Consider the following 23433-nt stretch of genomic DNA (forward strand, 5'->3'; position numbering starts at 1 on the left):
AGAAACCCTTCCCCAAGAAAAACTCAATCTTGATTTCTGATCGAATCACCTTTGAATACCCAAAACAAGAAATGGAAATTGACCATAAAACGAGCAAGTCACCCATGAATGAGACAACCAAAAGGTGATCATAGCAACAAAAAAACCAAGGCAAATTGGGTTTCCATCAAAAGTTAGAACACAAAAATGAAGACATTAATAATCAAAATAAACACCTGGATCGATTTACTGGGTTTTCAAAACCCACGAATTTGTTCCTCCCAAGACTCTGTAGGGGAGAGAGAACGGTTGGTAGGGAAGAATAGTTTGTTAATTGTGACAAAATCTTTGCGTTTTTATAGCAAATAAAGGCTTTTGGTTTTGGTAGTGTAAAGTGATAAACGGCAGTATTCTAATATCCGAGTTGCCAACAATTTCCCTTTTCCTTCCTTCAATTCTTTTACTTCTAAATTTGTTTATTTTTCCTTTAATTGATCGTTCTATTATTTTTTCCCTAACAACATATGATTTTTTAAATTAATTGTCGGTTTTTGCATTAGAGCATTGGTTGTCATGCAAAAGATTGATTTCAATGAATTTCAGGTAATATGATTTATCTATCACAAATTTTAAAATAAGAAGTGCAAGTTAACAAATTTCAATGCTATGGACATTCATTGAAAATTATATCAATTACTAATCTGAATTTAAATAACAGTTTGTTTTATTTATTTTTATATTCGACGACAAGACAAAAATAATATATATTCGTGTCAAAAATAATAATAATAATAATAATAATAATAATAATATATTCACGATAAACCGATCCTTCGTTCTAAATAAAAATCGAGCTTTAAAAAATTTGGGTCAGAAAGATGAGATAAATTTTTACAATAATTTAATAAAAAAACTGATGAAACTTTTTTATAATTTTTTTACTTGGTAAATTTATTTGCATGCATTGATAAGTACTATTTAAGATGCATAAATAAAATAAATACCAACGACGAACAACTTCATTAAAATGTTGAACTCATGACTTCGAATGTTTTCCTCCAAAAAATACGAATTTGAAATAAAATAAAAGAGATGAATGTTTATTAAAAAATAATATTGATATTAATATTAATATTAACAATAATAATATTATTATTAATAATAAAAAGAATATTATAAAGTTATGTTTGATTGAAAGATAAAATTATGAAACGATTTCACTTAGATAACTTTGACCCACATTTGTCACGAGTGCAATTGATGTCATACTCAGGCCCATACTTAATTAATGCGAATAAAATTAATATTTTGATTTTACACCCACCAACACCTCGAGCGCATAAATTAAAACCCAAAAAGGAAAATTTATTTCATCTCACAAGTCTCAATTTCAAATCATAGGATATGGAACCACGGTCGAATATAATGTAGGTAACTCGTCATCAAGAAAAATAAGCTGGACCTTTTTTCTGAGAATGGAATGCAGATTCTAAATGAAAAACTGTTATCTACACAGATGCTCTTCCGACAGAAGATTCCATGTGATGTTGCTCCAGATTTCTAAGCACGATACGAGCAAAAATTTTGGCTTCGAGTGTGGCACCTGTTGCTGCTGCTGCTGCACGAAGTACTCGAGGAGCTCCAGCGTTTTGGAGAAGGATCACGTGGTGCAGGGAGTGCCGGCCCCCAGGGATCGTAAACTTGAAAGGTTGAACAAGAGATGTCAACAAAATGCGAGCAGTAATAATCTAATTTATATATAGGTCAAGAATAATGAGGGGCGAGAATGTATGAATTTTGTCGTGTATGAATCCTTGTTTGATGTACCTGAAGAAGAGCAAATGCAGCACATGCCTTCAGAACAGAAGAAGGATTTCGTAGCATACCAACAAATCTTCCAATCTCAGCTCCACTGAATAAAAATAGAAGTATCAGGACAATAAGTACAGAAGTAGCCAAAGGTGCAAGACAATTATAGTTAGGCACCAACCAGAAAAAACTTCAGACACCACACAAAGAACATAGATTGAGGGCTCACGAGGAATGATATAATAAAACTAGTATGTCAAAAAACTATTTTGCGAGTACTCTTTTGGTGTAAATGGTACAACTAACGGATTTCAATAATGCACTACGATAAAATATGTTATCAGAACAGTTCCCACCTACATCATGATAACATGGATAGCGGCAACTTACAAACAGAAAAGTGCTTTGAAAAAGTCATGAAAAGCTGGTAATCAGTAAGCAATTATCAAAATAATGTGGAGTTGATCTATATCCTCCTCCGGGAGTAATTCTCCCCAATCCCCACGTCTCAACACCATTAGATCACTGGCTCCTGATCCAAGGTCTAACGTTAACCATAGTGGAGAACACTCCATGTGTAGAATAGAAAATTCCAATAATGTGCGGAGATACATCGAACCCACAGAAATCCATTGTTTCTTCCCAGACAGTGTATTAATCATCTAACAATCTTTAGATAATAAGCAAAGTAAGTTTCCAAGCTCACATCAATGCAAATTTGGCAGATCCCACAATCAGCTTTCAAGTCTAATTTAGAACATGCACACAAATCCTTTTGTGCAATAAAAGATTGTCAAAACACAAGCACGAGAAATTGACAAATCCGGAGAGAGTGGTCAAAGTTTTTTATTCACAGAACTTGATCATGCAATGTGGCTAGCTAACTTAAAATGATTTAGAAAAATTTGTCGGTAGAACTGAAAGAATGTAAAATAAGTAGTCTCCCCTGGGATTTTGATTTAGATAGGTAAAGAACCGGTAAAATCCAGTTTACGTCAGTGATAAAGGAATATCATTCATACTGAATTAAGGGGAGAGTATCTCTACAAAACACCTCTCTCTCTCTCTCTCTCTCTCTCTCTCTCTCTAGAGAGATCTAGAGAGAGAGAGAGAGAGAGAGAGAGAGAGAGAGAGAGAGAACCTGCATCTAAGATGGCCTGCTTCTTGAATACGAGCACATTCTGTTACTTGATTCAATGCTGCAGGAGCTGATGAGACAGCAGCACTAGAAAAAGCATGGGGGTCAGTAAATGTCAAGAAAAATGCTTCAATCTGCTTCAAAGCCAATCTTCTGGCACCATCTAAGGTCATACTCTTGGAAGGACTAGTTGATGTTCCTATGTGGGCAATTTCATCAATTCTGCACATAAATTGAAAATTTCACAACGCTGTGGCCAATACCTGCCACTTTCCAAAAGCAATGGAGACGGGAAAAGTGAAGCATAAAAAAAATTCATAGAACCCCTATCCTTGAAAAAAGAAAAAACTTTCAAATTTCAGCAGTTCATAACTTAAATTTTTTTATTTTTTATTTTTGAAGAAAGTACCAACAAATGAAAGAAAGCTTCTTGTTTGAATTCAATGGCTTGCCTGTGCATTATATGGAAGTCGGGCAACAGGAAAATATTGCATAGTCAAACAATTTATGATAAAATATATAACCACTCCAATTAAAACAAGTCCATTATTACGTGTAGCATACAGTTCTCTGAAGCACAAACTCCTTAGTGATACACGAGCCAATTTAGATTCAAAACTAATTTTAAAAGAAGGATATACTCATCTGGAACATTATTTTACATGTCAAAGTGCAGGGAATTATATACACAGTTTTTGCCATAGAAATTTCATTTGCCCCCCTTTAGGTATGTCCAAATAACACAAGTAGTTCTTCAAACAAATAATAAGGGGAAGAAGACGTACACATTTTAGTCACTTTTACACCCAAGCATGTTAACATTTTAAAACCTCAGGGAGTCAGGGCAGTAGATGCAAAAAACATCATCTGATTAGAGGTCTGAGTATAATGTATCAAGGGAGGCACAAGAAATTATCCAGATTTATTAAACCGAGTCAAGCGCATTAGAACTGAAAATCTTTGTCGAATACCAAGTCAGATGTTGCACAAATCTCGCTTGATAAAGTAAATTATTTAAAGTTGAAGGGGAAAGACTCGGTTCAAGTAGTTTGTTCAAAGGTGCTCCCAGAACCTTCAGATTTTTCGAGTGTACAGTATTCTTGAGATACACAGATGAACAAAATGTCCATGGATTATGATTCCAGATTAATACCCTTCGATTCCAGATTTATTGTTTACTGCCTTTCAGAAACAGCTCTTTACAAAAGACAAGATAATGCAATGAGAATGAGTGCAAATATGGTACGTGATCACTGAGCTACGGAGTGGACATCCGCCATTGTAAAACTTGGAAAGATAATTAATTAACAAGAATGCTATAGAGATTTTAGGGATTGTTTCAACATATTCGTGCTTATCTAGCGTTTTTATTCTGTATTTTGCACTTATTTCGTCTTATTTTATATAGTTCCTAGGTTTGACCAAAGTATCGAAAAAGTTCAATTATAGAAAGGAGGTTAGGTAATTCAATGCCACATAGCAAAAGGCCCCAAAAAAACAAAAAAGGACCTTAAGAGAAAGGAAGGAATTTCCGAGGATCAATTTTGGGCTGCCTCCGTACTCAGGTATGTATCGGTGTAAATTGAGCATATGCATTGTGAAGCAAAACGGTATCCCGACAAAAAAATCCTGAAAAATCTCAGAAAATCAGGAAAAGACGGAATTTCCATAAAACTCGATATTTTTTAGATTTTGGGAAGAGTTCAAGTCCAAGCATGACTCTTTTACGGGAAAAAAATAAAAAATTATAAATACCAGGTCTTGGACAATTTTTATAGACTTTTGACGATTCCTTTTTTTACTGATGGGGTTTGAGAGGAAAGGAAGATAACTTTAAGGGAAATCACGTCAATCACGATGAGATTTTCTTATTTTCTTTCTAGAATTAATTTATATGAATTCAAACATTATGAAATAAATTTCTTTATACTAAGATCTGACAGGGCCAAGACAATAATATGTTTTGATATTTGATTTGTTTGTAATGAAATTTAATTTTTGCTCTCAATTATTGATTAAAGTTGGTTTATTATTGCTTGTAAATAACCTTGTCAATTATTTACATATTTGTTGATATCAGCTAAAAGACGTCAATTAACACATAGTACAATCGACTAAGAATATAATTTAATTTATATGTGCAATTTTAGGTAAAACATTTAAATCTTACTTAAATTCAATTATGAGTAATTGGAATGTGACGTTTAAATAGGTAGATTAAATCGAGTGATTGATTAATAAAGAAATTAGTAGATTTCACCGTGATTGTGCAAAATTTGTCAATTGACTGAATTTTAACATGTGTGAACATAGTAGAGTTTAGCAATATCGTGTGTCTTGGTTTTTTTTTTATTTGAATATGAATTCTTCTTCGATCATTGCCCACTGATAGATTTAATTGGCAAATTTCCTTAGTTTTTAGTTTATTAGATTTAATATTTTACCTTGATCTCATTTATTTGATTTAGTCTAGCTTAAGTTAAGGAATTAAATACTGGTCTTTGTGAGACCAACTCAGACTCAAATCCGATTATATCATAACTTGGTGCACTTGCAATTTTCTCAACTGAAAAGATATGTCAATAATGAAATTTGCATTGTGTCAATGGAAGGTAAAAACTAAAAGTGTATATACAATGACTACGAACAACAAAATGCTAATAAAATAATAGAAACCACGTCAGAGAATTGTTGAATACCTTCCGTCAAACATATAAGACAAGGCCAATGCAGACATAAAGCGTGCCATTTTTGATGTAGAAGAAGAACAAAGATGAACCAGCACAGGAACCCCCCCTTCCACGACAATTGAGAAAGCATTACAAGGATTGAAAGCAAGATTCCAAAGAGCTCCTGCCGCAGTCTCGTGTACATCCTGAAAATATAATGCATGTGCAAAGATTGTTTCACATTTTAGTGAGAAACAAAATACTAATCATATAAGGAGGAGTTAGTACTAAGTGTGATATAAGAAGCACGCATATTGATCCCAGATGATCAACAATACTTAGAAAGATTACATTATGCACTAGCTGGAAGCTAAGGTAGAAAAGGAGGAAGTTTATGGAATACCTTGCACACAAGCTCAAGAATAGTGGTGTCCTACAGTAACAAATATAGTCATGTAACAATATTTTGTGACTTGCTTGGATTTTGACCTACACGTATCTCGAAAGTATTGGAAGTTTGGTAACTAATTCGACTTTAAATTGCGAGAACGAACAATTGTATGAACAAAGAAAATTTTGAGTAAAAGTTTATCTCCATCTTTCCACCATGTCGGGATCATGGGTATTCTTAAATTACCACTCATCACAACCCATCATTTTCGGGTGCTCTTGTTGACACTACACCAGCATTTGCATGACAGATGTGACTTATGCATCAACCCAAATTGTGAATGTCTCTCAAATTGCAGGACATGACAAGTAACTCGATGCCATTGGTGCAGCAGTTAGAGAAATCCTCCACGAGATGTCCGCCATTAAAAAACACACCAATCTTAACTCCAAAACTAAAATCCACAATCGCCAGCAACTCATTTGCCTCAGCTAATGCTCCTTCTGGTGGAGATGCTTGATAAGTTCATTTTATACGAATATTTCGTCGGTTTAATTTGTCGATATTGGGCTGTTTTGATGTTTTAATCAACATTTATAGTTATTTATCTTTGTTTTTGGTTATGTATAGATGAAAATAGAAAAGTAAAGTAAGATATATCATGAGGAAAAAGTCCAAGTTGGAGTACCTCGATGCCAAACAACTAGTGAGAAATGCCACGGCAAAGGTTTCGTGCCGTACCATGGCCCCGAAAGAAAAAGAATGTGTGTACAAGGCCATGCACCACCATGAAAAAAATTGTGTATCTTTGGTGCTGGGTCGGTCCCGAATGGACGAACAACCAGAGGTCACTAACCATAGGCTTGAACAATGTCTTTGCGGCTATGCGATGGAACTTCTGATGAGTCGACTCAGCACTCCATGGAACTTGAAGATTTAGGGGACTTTTTTGAATTATCTCCGAGTAAGGTTTTCATTGTACCCAATCCTTCTATTCTTGATCAAAATTATTTCCATTCTATTTCTTTCTCGGGTTCAAATATGGGGTTGGGGGGAGGGGTAGAGAATAAAGGAGGGGTGGGGAATTCGCAAGTGGTTGAAGAGTCGGGTATGTCGGGGAACAATTCTTTAGGGCAGCAATACGGGATGGAAGCAAAGAGTTGTGAGGGCCTGGAGATGCTGGAAAGTGAGTGGGCGGTTGAAAATGAGTGTCTATCTAAGATGGGTGTAGAAAAAGTGGAATTTTCTGATATTCAAGAAGACAGGAAGGATGGTGGTGAGACAAAAGTGTAGGTTCAGTTAGAGTGTGAGGGTTGATGAAGTGTATCGATGAAAGTTCTTTCATGGAATATTAGGGGTGGGGTTTCAGCTAGACACAAGGGATTGATACGTGCCGTCCTTGCTAAAGAAAAAACAGAAAAAAAGAGGTGGTGGATAGGAGATTTATTGCAAGTATATGGAAATCAAGGTTTGTGGAGTGGGTTAGTTTACCTGCAGTTGGTCAGGGGGGATTTTGATTATGTGGGATCCAAGGTTCATTTCAGTTAAGGATAACTTGATAGGGGAATTTTCGGTTTCAGTCCATATTCAAAAGGATGAGTACACTGATTGGTGGTTTACGGCTGTGTATGGGCCATGTAAACCAAGATTCAGAAATAATTTGTGGGATGAATTGGCCGGGTTGAGAGTTGTATGTGGCGATAGATGGTGTTTGGGAGAAGATTTTAATGTGGTTAGAACGTCAAGTGAGAAAATGAATAGTCGATCACAGAATTCGAGCATGCTATGTTTTGATACATTGATACAAGAACTGGAGTTGTGTGATCCACCTTTACCGAATGGAAAGTTCACGTGGTCGAATTTTTAAGGGATTCACCAATTTGTTGCAGATTGGACAGATTCTTGTTCACGGCAGGATGGACCGAAACTTATCCATTTTATAGACAAACAATCTTGCCAAGAATCACATAAGATCATTTTCCAGTGGTCTTGGATTCGGAAAAAAGTAAGTGGGTCCGAAACCTTTTAGATTCGAGAACGTGTGGTTGAGGGACAAATGTTTTAAAACTTTAGCAATATCGTGGTGGAACAATGCGGAGTTTTAAGGATGAGAGGGATACAAATTTATGATGAAACTCAAGGCGATGAAGGTTGAAATTAGAAGATGGAATGCAGAGGTTTATGGGATGGTGGAAATGAAAGTAGCGGAGTTAAGACAAAAATCAGCATATTGGATGTATTAGAGAGTGAGGATCAGGGATCGGAAGAAGTATCGAATGAAAGAAAAGAGGCAAAATGGTTGTTAGATGAGTTGATATGTCGAAAGAATCAAATCAATTATAAAAAAACATGATTAAATGGATCAAAGAGGGAAATCAGAATTCTAAATTTTTCCACTCACTTTTAAGACTACCATTAACAGATTGGAAAGGGATGCTGGATCGATTACGAGTGATGAGGATGAAATTGTCTCCATTATTTTGAAGTTTTTTAAGGACTTGTATAGTTTGACATATGCGAGAAGTTGGGGGATTGAAGGAGTGGAGTGGTGCCCCATTGATGGAGTTTTGAGTCGAGAGTTAGAGAAGCAGTTCTCAGAATAGGAGATCAAGAAAACAGTTTTTCAGTGTGATGGGGGTAAGAGTCCGGGGACTGATGGGTTTACTTTGGCTTTTTTTCAATAATGGGGATATAGTTAAAAAAGATTTAATGAAGGTTTTCAATGATTTCTTTCGCACCGGAATCATAAATGGTGTAACCAACAAAACATATATTTGTTTGATCCGGAAAAAAAAAAAGAATCTATCAAAGTGAAGGATTTCAGACCGATTAGCTTTACAACAAGCTTGTATAAAATTATAGCAAAAATCTTCACTGCGAGGATCAGGAATGTGATATCAGAGACAATATCATAATCTCAGAATGCTTTCGTTGAGGGAAGACAAATACTCGATTGTGGCCTTATAGCGAATGAACTACTCGAAAAGGGAATGAGGAAGGAGAAGAAAGGATGGGTGTTTAAGGTGGATTTCGAAAAGGCTTATGACAATGTGAATTGGGAATTCCTGGATTTTGTTTTGATGAAAAAGAGGTTTGGAGGGAGATGGAGAAAGTGGATTAAAAGATGTATGTCGAACGTAACATTTTTTGTTATGATTAACGGGAGGCCAAGGGAAAAATTAACGCGCATAAAGAGGTTAGACAGGGAGATCCACTGTCGACTTTATTGTTCAATTTGGTAGTGGATGTGCTGGGGAGATTGATTGACAAAGCTAAGGAAAGGAATTTTTTATAAAGGGGATCGAGGTTGTTAGAGAAAAGATACAGATATCCCACATTCTGTTTGCAGACGACACACTATTTTTGGTAAGGAATTGGGTACATATCAGGTCTTTGGTTCAAGTTGTGAAATCATTTTGTCATATGTCTGGATTAAAAATCAACTGGGAAAAAAGTGCTCTCTTGAGTATCTACTGTGAACAAAGAGAAGTTGAACTGTTGGCACAACAAATTGGATGTGATAAGGAGATTTGGCCAATTACGTATTTGGGAATGCCTTTAGGTAGAAATCCGATAAAAGCATCGTTTTGGAAACCCATTGTGGCTAAGATGTCGAAAAAATTGGCAAGTTGGAAAAAAATTTATTTGTCAAGAGGGGGAAGATTAACATTGATATCATCGGTTTTAAATGCAATTCCGATATATTACATGTCTCTTCTTAGGGTGCCTAAAGGTATAGCGGAGTTGATGGAGAGGATTTCAAGAAATTTTCTTTGGGATGGAGCGGATGGAGATGTGCATAGCCACTTGGTCCCGTGGGAGCATGTGTGCAAACCTAAGGAAAAAGGTGGATTGGGTGTTGGGAATATTATCTTGAGAAACAAGCCCATGTTGGGCAAGTGGTGGTGGAGATTTTGTACGGAAGATGGGACGTTGTGGAAGAAAGTTATTGGAAGTATATATGGTTTACAAGAGAATGGGTGGGATGCGGGGTTGGCAAGAAACGTTACGTTCTGACGCCCTTGGAAGTTTATTTCTCGAATATACCCGACTTTTCAGCAGCGTGTCTCTAATGAAGTGAGAGGAGGTAACAAGGCGAGATTTTGGGAAGATAGGTGGTGGAGGGATTCTTCTTTCAAAAAACTTTTTCCGGCTTTATTTCAGTTATCAGATGTTCATAATTTGCCTATTTCTTACTTTGTCCATTTTGATAATGCATAGTCTACTCAATCATGGGACTTCCATTTTAGAAGGGCGGTCGGAGATGTAGAGATTTTCCAGTTGTCTGAGTTATTAGGTATGTTAGAGAGCACTACATTGATTGAAGGGGTAAATGATTTCCCAGTGTAAAGAGGGGATTCTTCTGGTTTTTTTTCGGTCAAATCATTCTTCGAGTCTTTTTTTCCACACACTCGTTTTCCAGTTTTTCCTCTATTCAATCAAATTTGGAAGGTTCCGGTTCCAAAAAAAATCAAGTATTTTCATGGACAGCGACTCAGGGTAAGCTACCGACCTCGGAGATAATGCAAAAAAAGTGGCCCTCAATTGCTATTTGCCCAAATTGGTGTGTTGTGTAGAAATGAAGCGGAAACTAAGGATCATATGCTCATCCAATGTCCATTCACGACCGGATTGTGGGCTACAGCTTTTCAAGAGCTTGGTTTTGTTTGGGTGACGCCGAAGTCAACAGGGGATTTATTTTCTATGAATTTAGGACAGCTAACTGGCAAGAGGAGAAGAATTTTTTGGCAAGTCGTGGTTCATTGCATATGCTGGATAGTATGACTTAAAAGAAATAGAAGAATTTTTTATGACAAGGAAGAAACTAGAGAACAATGCTGGAAAAAAATCAAGATCACAGTAGCTATGTGGATCGGCACTCATGATGACTTGAAGAATGTCTCGATATTAGATATATTGCGAGATTGGGCTTTTGTGTATCGTTAAAACAACTTTCGTCATATGTACTTCATGATGTAGTGGACCACTAGTCCACCGATGTAATTTGTTCTTAACATATCATTAATAAAATAACGTTTTTTTAAAAAAAAACTTATCTGAAACGAGAGAAAGAAACAAGTATCATTTTATTTACAGATGTTCAATATGTTTCCTATGTTAATTGAGTTCTTAAATTCTAGTCCACAAACACTACGAGCTGCCAGGTACATCGGTCAAGGTTTCATGATTACCTTGTCCTACGCGAATCGTTTACCTGTACCTATTCAATACCCCTACGAAAAATTGGACACATCAGAATGTTTCCGAGGCCGAATCCACTTGAATTTGATAAATGCATTGCTTGTGAAGTACTTGTTCGCGTGGAATCTTTCTTTCAACTAGATAGTATTCTCTACAATCTCAAGCAAAATATTGCCAATACTAAAAATAATATGAAGCGACCTGCCGATAAGAAAAGATGATGCACAATATCGAGTCAGTAATCAGTACTGGTCAGGCTTCAATCTTATGGACAGAACTCGACCTGCAACCAACAATACTCGAAACACAACCGCTGTTTTACAGGCCATATAATGTTCTTGCTCGGACTGCAGTCATAGCATACCACCAACTTCCTACCAGTCCTGAATCCATCATGTCATTCAGGTTTCTCCCCTCAGAAGTTATTACGATAACCATAACTTACACCCTCCGCCACTCCAGAAAAATCAATTGTTAGTAATGTCTGATCCTACCACGATCTTTCTTACAATCACGAACATTACAATAATCTTCGATAAAGAATAGTTAGTGGCCAGTTATATGGTTTTCTGGATTATATCCACTTTTAACATGAATGCAATCGATGATACTTACAGAAGTTAGTTATGTCAATTAGTGAAAATCAGAATCGCAAGTGAAGGGATTTTATAGTGGAGAAAAAGAAATGAAAAACCACATTTACCTAACATGCTTGGATTGCAAAAATGACAACCCAAAAAAAACCCAAATGACAGTTATGGTGTTAATACGAAAACTCACCGCAGCATCTGATTGTGCCAGTGCAATTAGAGGTGCCACACCGCCTTCTCGACCAATGGCAATGCTATTACAAGAAACATATTGTCAAAAAATAAATTAATAGATAATAATTGGTCAAAAACTATATATCCACCAAATATGGATAGATATGCCGCAAAACTGACACATTATAAAGCATAAAAGATGGTATACAGAAGAGCTGTCGACAAATAGCAAAACTCCATTGTCCAATTCTAAGCTTACAATAGACACGCCAGTATAATTTGATCTAAGTTGTAGATGTGGATGAGATTTGTTCTTGTTGTTATGCTTCACCACCAACCAATTTACTGCAATTCTTTCGTTGATTTTGGTTATGCCAGGATAGAATTCATCTAACTACCTGGTGTCAACCCACCGAAAAATGGAAAAAAAAAAGCTGAAGGCATGAATGTTTAAACAAACAAGGTAACTAGGTAAGCAGCTACAAGTTTTTGAGGTTAGGGTTGAAATTTTTCTTGCAAAGCCTTTCAATACTCCATACCATAATTATCAAAGACGAGAGGCGCCACTAGGCAAGGACCCTGTGCCTGGGGTCATCTCAGGCGCAGTTGAGGTCATCTCAGGCACAACGATTTATTAAGACGAGCCCGGACACTCGCCTGAAATAGCCTTGGAAGTTTACTCGGGCACTGGGTGAATTTTTTTAATTATTTGTTTAAAACAAATAGCCCAAACCCAAATCCTAGCAACCCAGAGCCCCAACATTGGAATGAAAAGAAGAGACCACTGAACAAAAGAACGAGGTGAGAGCATCTACATTCAAAACAACCAAAAAGACCGATTTCACATCTTTTGTATGAAAAGGAAGAAGAAAATGATGTTGATAAAAAAATGATCAAATTCAAGAAGAATACAAGTCCGAAATTTCTGGGGACTCAGATGATTCAATGGAAGAAGATGAACTTAATTTGGATGATTGAAGAATTTTAATCATATTACTAATTACTACGAATTTATTAATTTTTTTGTGTGATATCGTGACTTAATTATTTCACATTTTAATATATTTATTCTAAGATAATTTTTTTATAAAAAAAATTAAAAAATGCACGTCTTGCTGTAAGGCGCGCGCCTCGCCCTTGCGTCTCAGGCTCCATGGCCCTTGTGAGCCTCGGTGTGCCTTGCGCCCTTGACAACTATGCTCCACACTGAAATTGATATCATGGAACAACATAATTTAATAATGCGAACAATTATTCTCTTCAACACTCGGACATGCTCATGAGAACCTTAGCCTCAACGGTTTTGGTTTATGTGACCCAAGCTTTAGGAAGAGTTAAGCTGTGCATTAGCTGTTTGATGTGTCCGTGGAGGCCCACAAGTATCAATAAAGTTACAATGGACTTGGTTTGCATTAAAAATCTCCTTGAATGGATATCAAAATAAATAGAAGTTTGCTTTGGTCATTTCTACTAAACTGGATTGGTGCAAATTGGGTATACAGAAAAACTATGCAGAGCTTTTCACATTACATCTGCCAAAGACCATCATCTGAAGCAGAAATATCATACAAACAACTGTAATGCTTATACCTATTTGCTTCTGAAACTGACAATCCCCAAAGAGCACCGGCAGCCCTCTCCTGAAGGCCGTGAGAGGCATTTGAACAGGAACGTGCTAGAACAACCTATGGATCACAAAAAATTGAACAGCCAGCATGAGCTGGAATTCTTCTGCGAAGTTATTATAAACACCAAGTCAATTGATAAGAACCATTGGTGGTGTAAGAGTAGAGTAGAGCAGAACAGAGGGAAAAGGTAATACCAGACAAATCATGTAAAACTCCGATGAATACAGTACAATTGCCGTAGATAGCTTTAAGAGAAATAACAATTTTGCTACTATGTTAAAAGCAATTTTGAGATAGTTCACACAGAATGCAGACAAAATCAACACAATCTGATATTGTAAGTTATAAAATGAAGTAAATTAGAATGCAACTTAATTTCCCCGCCTATTAGAGATCCACAAACTGGATCAAGAGTTACTGGCCCAATTTACAAATAATAGTATCTAACTATCATCATAACATAGGCAAAAGAACATATACACTCTTGCACACCATTTCAACAAGAATACAAAAACTTTTGGCAAAGATAAGACATAATATCAGACACAGAAATATCACTCGAGTGAACATTCCTCAACCATTGAGCGACTAAACCAAAATTTAAGGACTACTTTATGCAGTTGATTAACAACACTGTCAAAGTCAACACGTACTTATCCATATTCATAGAGTGGATGAGTACATCCGCTAGTACATCAAATATCCTCAAAATAATTCTCAATGGGTAGTCAAGACTCCAGCACATACACATCAACAAAACCAACTATCTAAAAACAAGGTAATGTAACATAAAGCTGGTGATGTTTTCTAAGCTTGTGTACCAAGTTGGGAGGTAATAGACTAACATGTAATATTTAATTAAGTGTAAACTTTTCCAGGATATATTTCCTTGTGATATTAGTGAAAAAGATGTTACATACAACAATGACAATTTTGGAAGATTCATGCTATTAGCCTCCACGGGAGAGACCACAAAATACAAGCATGAATGTGATAATGGTAAAACTTATCTATGAGAGACTCAACGATGTGCACTGAAAACTTGCTCATAACTGTGACAGCACATTCCCGACCTGCACAGGGTTATAAAACCCGAGTGCCTGGCTGGGTAGGAATGTGCACAGCTCGTGCATACTGCATACGATGCACACTAATAGTGCTTGCTTCTCCTACTACTGATTTTTCCTGATTTCATAGGTCCAAACTTAAGCTTAAGCATAAGCACATATTCTTGATGCTTTTAACATAATGAAATACCTTTAACTAGCTAGGAAAGCACATACCTAGCAAAAGCAAGAAAAAGCTATTTAAAAAATTATTTATTATTGATGTCTGAACTTGTGGTTGATGCAAACGAAGTCATGTAAGCCATAATGTATTGCAAAAACAATAAGTTTGTTTTATAAGTAGTGCACTAAAGTACGCCAATCCCATTATCTTATATAAATGACAGAGGAAGGCAAACACCAAAGACATAGATATAAAAATCTCCAGCAGACAATGAAGTATATGATTCATCGCTTTTCTAGACACAAGCATGTCATCATAACCCCACCAGAATTCCAGCAAACCAAATTGCCTCCACCACAGATACATCTGGTTCGCTGATTATCATCACACAGAGGCTCAAATTCTTGACCTTCTGGGAAGTGGTAGCTCATTTGAAGTAAGTTCAACAACTCGAAGAAATATATAACACAACAAAAATCAACTATAAAAATTTCTTCAATCTATCATGACTATTTCAGGTAGAGTGAAATTGAGAATGTGATAACTTTTGGAAAGGTCCATACCATAAATCAGTTAGGACCAGTATATGATGCCTAAAAGTGAAAGTAACTAAGACATGCATTTGATATTGTTCCAATATAATAGGCTGTCCTAGAACGTAAGTGACCCAGTGAATCTATATCCTTACCTTCATGCTTTTTCTTTTTGACAAATGTACGGTTTCAAACAGTTGGATTTTGCAAAATTAACCCACAGTTTCCTCTAAACTATTAGTTGCTTGGAAGCAATCAAGAATATCTAACTGATGTACTGCATAAAAATGCCATACCAATGCCTCAACTCCACCAGCTGCCGCAATTGCTTCCCGATTTCTGTCATCAAATGATAAATTCCATAATGCACCAGCAGCTTCTTGCCTAAAAATCAGCCAATATTGGAGCTATTTTCACTCAAAGGAAATTAATACATTTACATGACAAGGAAAACCCAGAAATAACCAACCTCATGCAAAAATGCTAAAAACTTGACATAGCCAATGAAACTTCAGTAAATATACACTACCTAACACCATCATGGAGAGAGCGAGTAAGTTGCACTAGAGCTTCAAGAGCTCCTGCCTCTTGTCCCACAGAAGCATTATTACTATTGCTATCTCCATGAGCAGCCAAATTCGCCAAAGCCCGAGCTGCCTGCACAATGACACCAAGGTGTGTCACTTAGAAACTGGATACAACTTTTCTCATATGCCAGGAGATTTTTCCACGCAAATAATTAATTGAAGGTAAGACAGCCATGGAGTAGAATCTGATAATTCAAAAATCACTAACATCTCTGGACTGCTATAAAGCATGTGCAAACCCAGCAAGGGTGTGAAACAAAATAAAAATTTTATAAAAAATTATAAAAATTAAATTTCAACCCTAAAAACATATTAAATCCCCCTTCATTCCCATCACTCCCCTCCAGCTAAATTTCTAGGTGTGCCCCGGTATCTGGTTTCGATCCATATCCCAGCAAGGCATATGCCTGAACGCACTCACTTAGATTTAGATAGAAGAACGGTATGCCAGTTGAGTTCTTTCGAACCTATTCCCCGAGCGGGAAGCTTTAGGCCTTAGTAACAGAAAACCTAATGAAGAGCACAAGTCCCCGCCGAGAAAACAACTCCAAATGACTTTACAAACAAGTTGTAAATATTGACTTCCGAAACATGAAAACAAAGAATGTAAGAAGACTCTACAAACAAATTATCTTGGGACAACTTTCTGTAAAGCATCAATCATCAAGGATGGCCAAACTCCTAATTATAAATTTAACCTATCAAGAGCGTTAAATAAATATAAGGAATATTCATGGTTCAATATTCCATTCAGTTGAAACAAAACACCACCTGCTCTTGCACTCCTTCAACCTTGCAATTCCGAACAAGGGATACCAAGCAATGTACACCGCCCACCGCAGCAACCTCCATGCTACATTTATCATCTGCAGCCAAATTCGCCAATGCACCAGCCGCACGTTCCTAAAATCAATTGAAGAAAAATAACCCACTGGAGCACGTTAATGCAACTCTGAGTCCATTTCAATTATAATACACCTCTATGCATGAACAAAGTGCAAATAAGAACAATTTCCCTTTTAAAACATACCAATACTCCTTCACCACCAATACAACTCGACCATTTGAAGATGAGGTCAACTAAAGCTTTTATAGCGCCAGCTTCAGCAATGGTACCCTGGAATAATCAAAGGAATAAAGCATGAAATGCCATGAAATTGAAGTAAAACATACAGCAGAGATATAACCTTATGCTCTTCACCAACGGAAAGATTCCACAGTCCTCCTGCAGCCTCTTCAGCAACCAATCTGTTTACAGACCGAGCAAGATTTGCAAGAATCCGGATGCCTCCTTCATCAGCCACAGCTTTCGCAACATTGGTATTCACCGATAAGTTAGCAATGGCCTACACAGAAAAGCAATTTCAGCATTTGGTCAACAACTAAGTATTGCTTCCTCTACCATCTGAAAAGGCGGGAGTAATTTACAATAAGATCAATAGATGATGACAGGGACAGATTAATTGCACGAGCTAAACTATGGGACAACATTCTCAATAAGGCATCGATGAAAGAGATCTCACCTTAGCAGCTTCTGCCTGAAGCCCCTCCCTCCACGAGCAGGCAAGATTTAGGAGAAGGCGAACGCCACCGTCTCGCAAAACTGCCTCAGCCCTTCCAGTGTCTATACTTGCACTTTCATCATCAATTACAACAAAAGTTGCAAGAGCCATGGCTGCCCTTTCTTGAACTTCCTCCTGGGCACTCTGCATGCAACTAAGCAACAAAGTTGTTCCTTGGTTGAGCCAGAATTTATCCAAACCACGAGGATTGCTCTCAGAAACTCGTAGAAGTGAACTTGAAATTATCCATTCCAACCAATTCAAGATTCCATCCAACTTCCTATCCTTGATATTCAAGCTTCTCCAATCTAAGAAAATATTCCTCTTGTTCTTTGGTGTATTGACAAATAGGGTTGCTACTCCTTTAAGAATGTCTGTGAAGGCAGCTAGCAGCACTTTACCTTTATTATGTTTAATGGAGAGAAAGGTGGTATCCACCTCTTCTTCAAGTGCCGGACAATTCAAGGCACAGAAAACCTTCAAACTAGGCAAGGATGAAAAAAATTTTGAAACAGTTGTGGGGGTAATATCTGTTCTGGAGGCATCTAAGCCTGTCAGGTTTGGTGGATTACTCCATTTTTGCAACACCAAATTCCAATTTATATTAGTTGTCCCCGCAACTGAAAGGAAACGAACTGATGCAAAATTTCCCAGGTATGTTTCATCTACCTTTCGGCAGTCAATGAATCCAATATCAGTCAAATTCGGGCAATGTTTTGCCAAAGCATTGACAGCATCTGCATCCACTTCATGTACACCTGAAAGTCGAAGTTTCTGCAGCCGCGGACAGCAAATTGCTATGGCTTTTACAGCATCACTGGTAATCTTTTCACAGAAATCTGGCCCCAACTGAAGGCACTCTAGCGCTTCGTGCCGCGCTGCAAGTACAGAGAGAGTGGCATCGGTCATTTTTCTACAACAGTCAGCGCTGATCTCACGCAAATTATTAGCGTGGAGGTTTATAATAGCATCGGCGCATTCAGGACCACGAAAACGAAGCTTCTGCAGATTCTCGCACCGAGAGGCCAGAGATACAGCAGCCGCAGAATCGAACTTGTGGGGCCGCAGATCCAATACGTGCCACAGACAAGGTGATTTACCCAGAGTCCTCCATGTGCGGCAGGTTGACGACAGACTCGCCCGGTCACGATAGTTCAGACACGAGAAAAGCTGAAGTACAGTGTCATCAGGTAGTTTGGTCCAATCAACCATTCCTTTCTCATTCAAACTCAAATTCTCATCGATCTCAGGGCATTCAACTTTCTCTTTGCCCTTCTTAACAACTCTCCTGCGCACCCTCCTACTCATGCTTGAACCGCTTCAGCACAAGCACGCTCTCCCACGGCAAGTAAAGAAGCTATCAACAACTAGGTACTTCAAAATAGCCTGAGATGATGCACTGTATGATAAACTCTATATACTCAATCCTAAAGCCAAAAAAATAATAACCTGGCGAACAGTATGTGATGAACTGCCTCTTCCCTTAATTTCTCCCAGCTGCCAAACCAGAAACCACTATACCCCAACGATCCTACTAATCACCGGTTGCAACAATGTCCTCGGACCTGAAACCATTAAAACCAATCAATATTGGTCACAGTTCATAAGCGCAAAAGACAAGCATCCATTACATATTAAAGACTCCATTTTTTTCATAATCGTTGATGTAATTCAGGTGGCATAAGTCAAAAACACTTTAATCTCAAAACCCACATCCAGAAACGAGCAAAGCTTCCTCAGATGAACCACGAATGGACCCAGGAACGTTAACAATCCATAAATCAGAAACCCACCAATAACATCAAGCGCGATAAAACAGAATATCAAGCCTCAAACAGCACGCAAAAAATCCTTGCTCGAGATAGGATGAATACCCAATCATAAGTGAATCATATTAAGGCGAAATCAATTACACTTTCATTCGTACCTGAGTTTTCTAAGCTTTGTGGGCGTCGAGCAAAACCTTTAACTCTCCAATCTACGATAAATCTATAGCCCATTGAGGGAAATTGCATTTGTGAAACCTTGTATATGTTTCAGTGACGATACCTGATGCACAGCAAAATCAAATCGACTCAAATCTTTATCCGTGAAAACGCCTCGTTCCTTTACATTCATTCATTCGATTACACTTGCGCAGACAAAAGACAAAAGGAGAAAGGGTAGGAGAGAATTGTGCCGAAATATCAAAGACGGCGACGAAACAAAGACCAAAATTAAGTGCCTTGAAAGCTTGAAATGCCACATTCTGTGAGTATTTGATATTTCCACATAATTCAGAGAAAATAAATAATTTTGAATAACATAGATCTTGAATACAAATAAAAAAATTATATCATTCATTCTTTCATGTTATTTTATATGACATCAATGCAAAATGTGCAGTCTTGTACTAAGAGAAGTGATACATCACTTGATAATTACAAAGCTCAAACGTTTACGCGTCAATACAAAATGCGCAGCCTTGGATCGAGTCAATTCGTATCACGAATATAGATCTTTATGACAGTGTAACTAGATACATATTCATTTATAATTGGTTTGGAAATGTCAAATTTTACTTGCACTCTCGATTATGGATTTTTATTTATTATTTAGATTTTCAGATGTATAAATTTGGATAGTGATATGATTTATCAGATAAATTATTCAACAAACAAGAGACACTCTACTATTTTTATTTCAAAAAATTTCTCCTATGTCTTTGGTTGTAGGGAGTGACCATACATTAATTCATAAAATGCCTACTTGTCTATAATGTACGGAGACTTTGAAATGTATTACACGTACATTTAAACTCGACATTGGACACATTTGTGCTCCGGCTCTAGTTCTTTGAGCATGAAAAGCACCTCCACCAAGAACATCAACCGCATAACATCCACGGGAAGTGGAACAGCTCCCAACAAAACAAATTGGCCGAGGAGATATTAAATGAAACAACATTGAACCTGCAAAGTCGACACAAGATTTAAATGCGAGCGAGTCTTAACACGTTAAATTAAATATTACAAGCCAACTCGTAGTTGCATATAGCTGTCTTTAGATTGTAAAGTATCATATCCAAGAACACACTACGATTTTAGGATATTATATCAGTTAAAGGGAGGATTTTAACCCGGAGAGGTTAGTTCACATGCCCAGAATGCAACTGTTGATGCTGATTGTGATCATGGCGCGGGTTATGCTTGAAATTTAACCATTATATATGCGACCATGATAGAACTATATTAAGATTCAAATTAGACATTGTAGTGGCCATCCAGTAGAAATCTTTGGTTAATGGCTAGAATAAGGTTGGATTTAAAGATTATGATTGTATACATTCCCCACGTTGCTCCATCCATACAAAAGACATAAATCATATGTAAAAACTCATCCTCGAACAACTCAATACGCCTTCAGCCAGTCGAGATTGGGCTCCTCTAGTGAGCCCGATTAGTTAAATTGTCGCACAGTGAAACTCGAGAACTGGGCTAGTCCATCATGACTCAGCTTAAATTCACGTATGTGATCGTTCAAAATAAGAAGCCCAATTAATGTTGGTGGACTACCTTGATTGATTATTAGGCACCCTTTCCTAAATAGGGTCATGTTAGTTTGAAATGAGACAGACAAGCCAAGAATCCAAAGTCGAAAAATCTCATGGACTTCAACTTGGTTTTTCGAGAAATGAAATTTTACAGCCTTCTATTGTGTTTAAAATGACCCAAAAAATTAAATAAATAAATGGATTAGAATAAATCAACAGTCCAAAACTCAGCATATTCATCCATCAATGAGAAAATACAATTAACATCTCATAGAACAAAGTGAACATAAAACACTAATCCAAGATCAAAGTCTCTCGAGATTTTCATCCATCTGCTACACATACTACCTACATTTTAACACACAACCGGCACTCTATGCGTCGACGACATCACCATCTTGTCCCCTCACCCTACGGTCTGGGGACTGACTGAGGTGGGATGATCGCCGCCCACGAGGCCATAGGCAACTGGAGCTGGCGGTTCGTGGGTTGGCGATTGATGCTAGCGTTTGCAGTGGACGCAGCGGCTGATGAAGATGCGGATGAGACAGCCACGCGTTCGCATTGAGGGCACATGGTAAGGGTGGTGGGAGGGCTCATGTTCATGTAGAATTGTGGGGATAGCTTCAATGCTCGGAGCTCGTTCACCTCCTTCTGCAATCGTCTGTTCTCATCAGTAAGATTATCGCAGCATCGTCGCAAGTACTCGCAATCGACCTCGGTTTGCTTCAGCTTAGTCCTGCATCATTGTAACCAAATCTGATAAGTATACTTTGATTTCTTACATTATTTAAATCATAGTTAACTTTAGCAAGAAATTTAAACTCAGCGGCGTCATATCTATGTTTGAATCCAGTACAAGTGCAGCAGCACAAACTAAGAGACATGAATCGACATTTAACACGATGACCAAAATACCCTCCAAAAGGAAAAATTGTAACTAACCTTGCTCTTCTGTTCTGGAACCAAACCTCCACCTGTCTGGGCCTCAGATTCAGCCGTTTAGCCAAAGCCATCTTTTGCTTCTGCGCAGAAACAAAACACAAAATCTCAGTAAAGAATAATTAGAAAAACACCCTCGACCCACAAGGACATTTACCAAACTGCCACTACTCACCGGATTCAGAGTATTGTACTCCTTAAAAGTCTCTTCCAGAACCGCCGCCTGCTCCTTCGACAGGCGGAGCTTCTTCCTCGCCGCCTCTCCACCGTCGTCCTCCATCTCAAATGAGCTGGAAGCCCTCTCCGCTTCGTTCTCTTCTCTCTCACTCCTCTTCCCACTCACGCTTGAAACTGTGCTGTTTGGGGAAGAAACCATTGCTTCTTCGTCGCAATCTATCACAGTTATTGCTCGATTCATATCGATCCCTCGGAAGTATGGTCTTGTCTCCCCACTACGATCTGAGAATGTACAGATACAAGCTTTGAAGATCAATCTCGAGGGTAAAATATTACAAACTATACATGCAATGTTTTTCTTCAACGAGGACAGGAGCACTGTTCTCCTATAGAATAATATATCTTTGAGAAAAAAAGTTTTCACCTTTAACTCTTCGAGAAATGATAAAAGAAAAGGAATTATCAACCTTACGTGGAGACTAATAGAAACAAGAAATTTACCAGCAGATATCTGAAATGCATCGGTGTTCGAAGGTTTGTGCTGCTGTTGCGGCTGTTGTGGAAACGGTAACGGAGATCTAAACAGATTCAACGGAAAAGGGACTGGAACTACTGATGCCGCCGGCGGACTCAAATTCAAATTCTGATGTTGGTTCTCCGGGAACCTCAGGCTCAAACTCAAACCCAAACCATCATCTTTGTTAGCCATCCTTTCCACAATCCTATCTCTTTCTCCCCCTTCTTGTAATATAAAGAAAAAGAAAACAAGACTTTTCTTTGAATCTCAAATCCCTGTATCTTTTACAGAGAGTTGATGTGAAAATAACAGAACCAAGAGGGGACAGAATGAGGAGCAAAGGGGTGGTCTTTTTCTTCGGCAAAGGAGTCACAGCTTTTCTTAGGGTCAAGAATGATATATACAACCGATATATATATTACAGCACTGAAAAAAAGAGAGAGAAATAGCTTAGGTGAGGACCTATAGATACAGAGAAATATAGGGGATGGAAGGAAGTATAGATACAGTGGGCAGATGTTCAATGATGACACGTGTCAGAGGTGGCAATTGGCTCAATCATAATCATGGGATTTGGCTTCGGCCATCATGTATGTTTGTGACTTGACTAATCATTAACCATGGTCTCAATCGGTTTTCTTAACCATGGTTGAGTCAAACCATACTCTCTCACAACTGTAACTTAATTAAAAAGGGGCTCTTTATACCATTGACCGTTGACTGGAAGAGAGACGGAGCTTATGATTTATCTCGTGAGTACCGCGCAGTTATTC

General features: G+C 37.7%; 2 protein-coding genes across 4 annotated transcripts; both read right to left on the reverse strand.

Moving 5' to 3' along the window:
- Window positions 1-1236: 1236 nt before the first annotated feature.
- On the reverse strand, window positions 1237-19755 carry LOC142552112 (protein ARABIDILLO 1-like). 3 transcript variants are annotated; one of them, XM_075661761.1, is made up of 14 exons: window positions 19420-19755; window positions 18942-19057; window positions 17454-18849; window positions 17118-17276; window positions 16961-17047; window positions 16702-16833; window positions 15873-16000; window positions 15640-15727; window positions 13543-13637; window positions 11969-12032; window positions 5626-5801; window positions 2930-3148; window positions 1807-1891; window positions 1237-1679 (listed from the first exon to the last, which is right to left on the reverse strand). In XM_075661761.1, exons 3-14 carry the CDS (start codon window positions 18798-18800, stop codon window positions 1488-1490), a joined length of 2772 nt encoding a protein of 923 aa, XP_075517876.1. In that variant the 5' UTR covers window positions 18801-18849; window positions 18942-19057; window positions 19420-19755; the 3' UTR covers window positions 1237-1487. The 3 variants fall into 3 exon arrangements, with proteins under 3 accessions (XP_075517876.1, XP_075517870.1, XP_075517862.1); XM_075661755.1 differs by having other exon boundaries at window positions 17454-18859; XM_075661747.1 differs by having other exon boundaries at window positions 17454-19057.
- Window positions 19756-21209: 1454 nt separating this feature from the next.
- Window positions 21210-23104, reverse strand: LOC142552132 (homeobox-leucine zipper protein HAT4-like). Its single transcript, XM_075661770.1, has 4 exons — window positions 22645-23104; window positions 22142-22425; window positions 21970-22049; window positions 21210-21763 (listed from the first exon to the last, which is right to left on the reverse strand). Exons 1-4 carry the CDS (start codon window positions 22850-22852, stop codon window positions 21436-21438), a joined length of 900 nt encoding a protein of 299 aa, XP_075517885.1. The 5' UTR covers window positions 22853-23104; the 3' UTR covers window positions 21210-21435.
- Between the last annotated feature and the right edge of the window lie 329 nt (window positions 23105-23433).

Source organism: Primulina tabacum, chromosome 1, assembly GCF_025594145.1.
Source record: "Primulina tabacum isolate GXHZ01 chromosome 1, ASM2559414v2, whole genome shotgun sequence".
In the NCBI taxonomy this organism is placed as follows: Eukaryota; Viridiplantae; Streptophyta; class Magnoliopsida; order Lamiales; family Gesneriaceae; genus Primulina; species Primulina tabacum.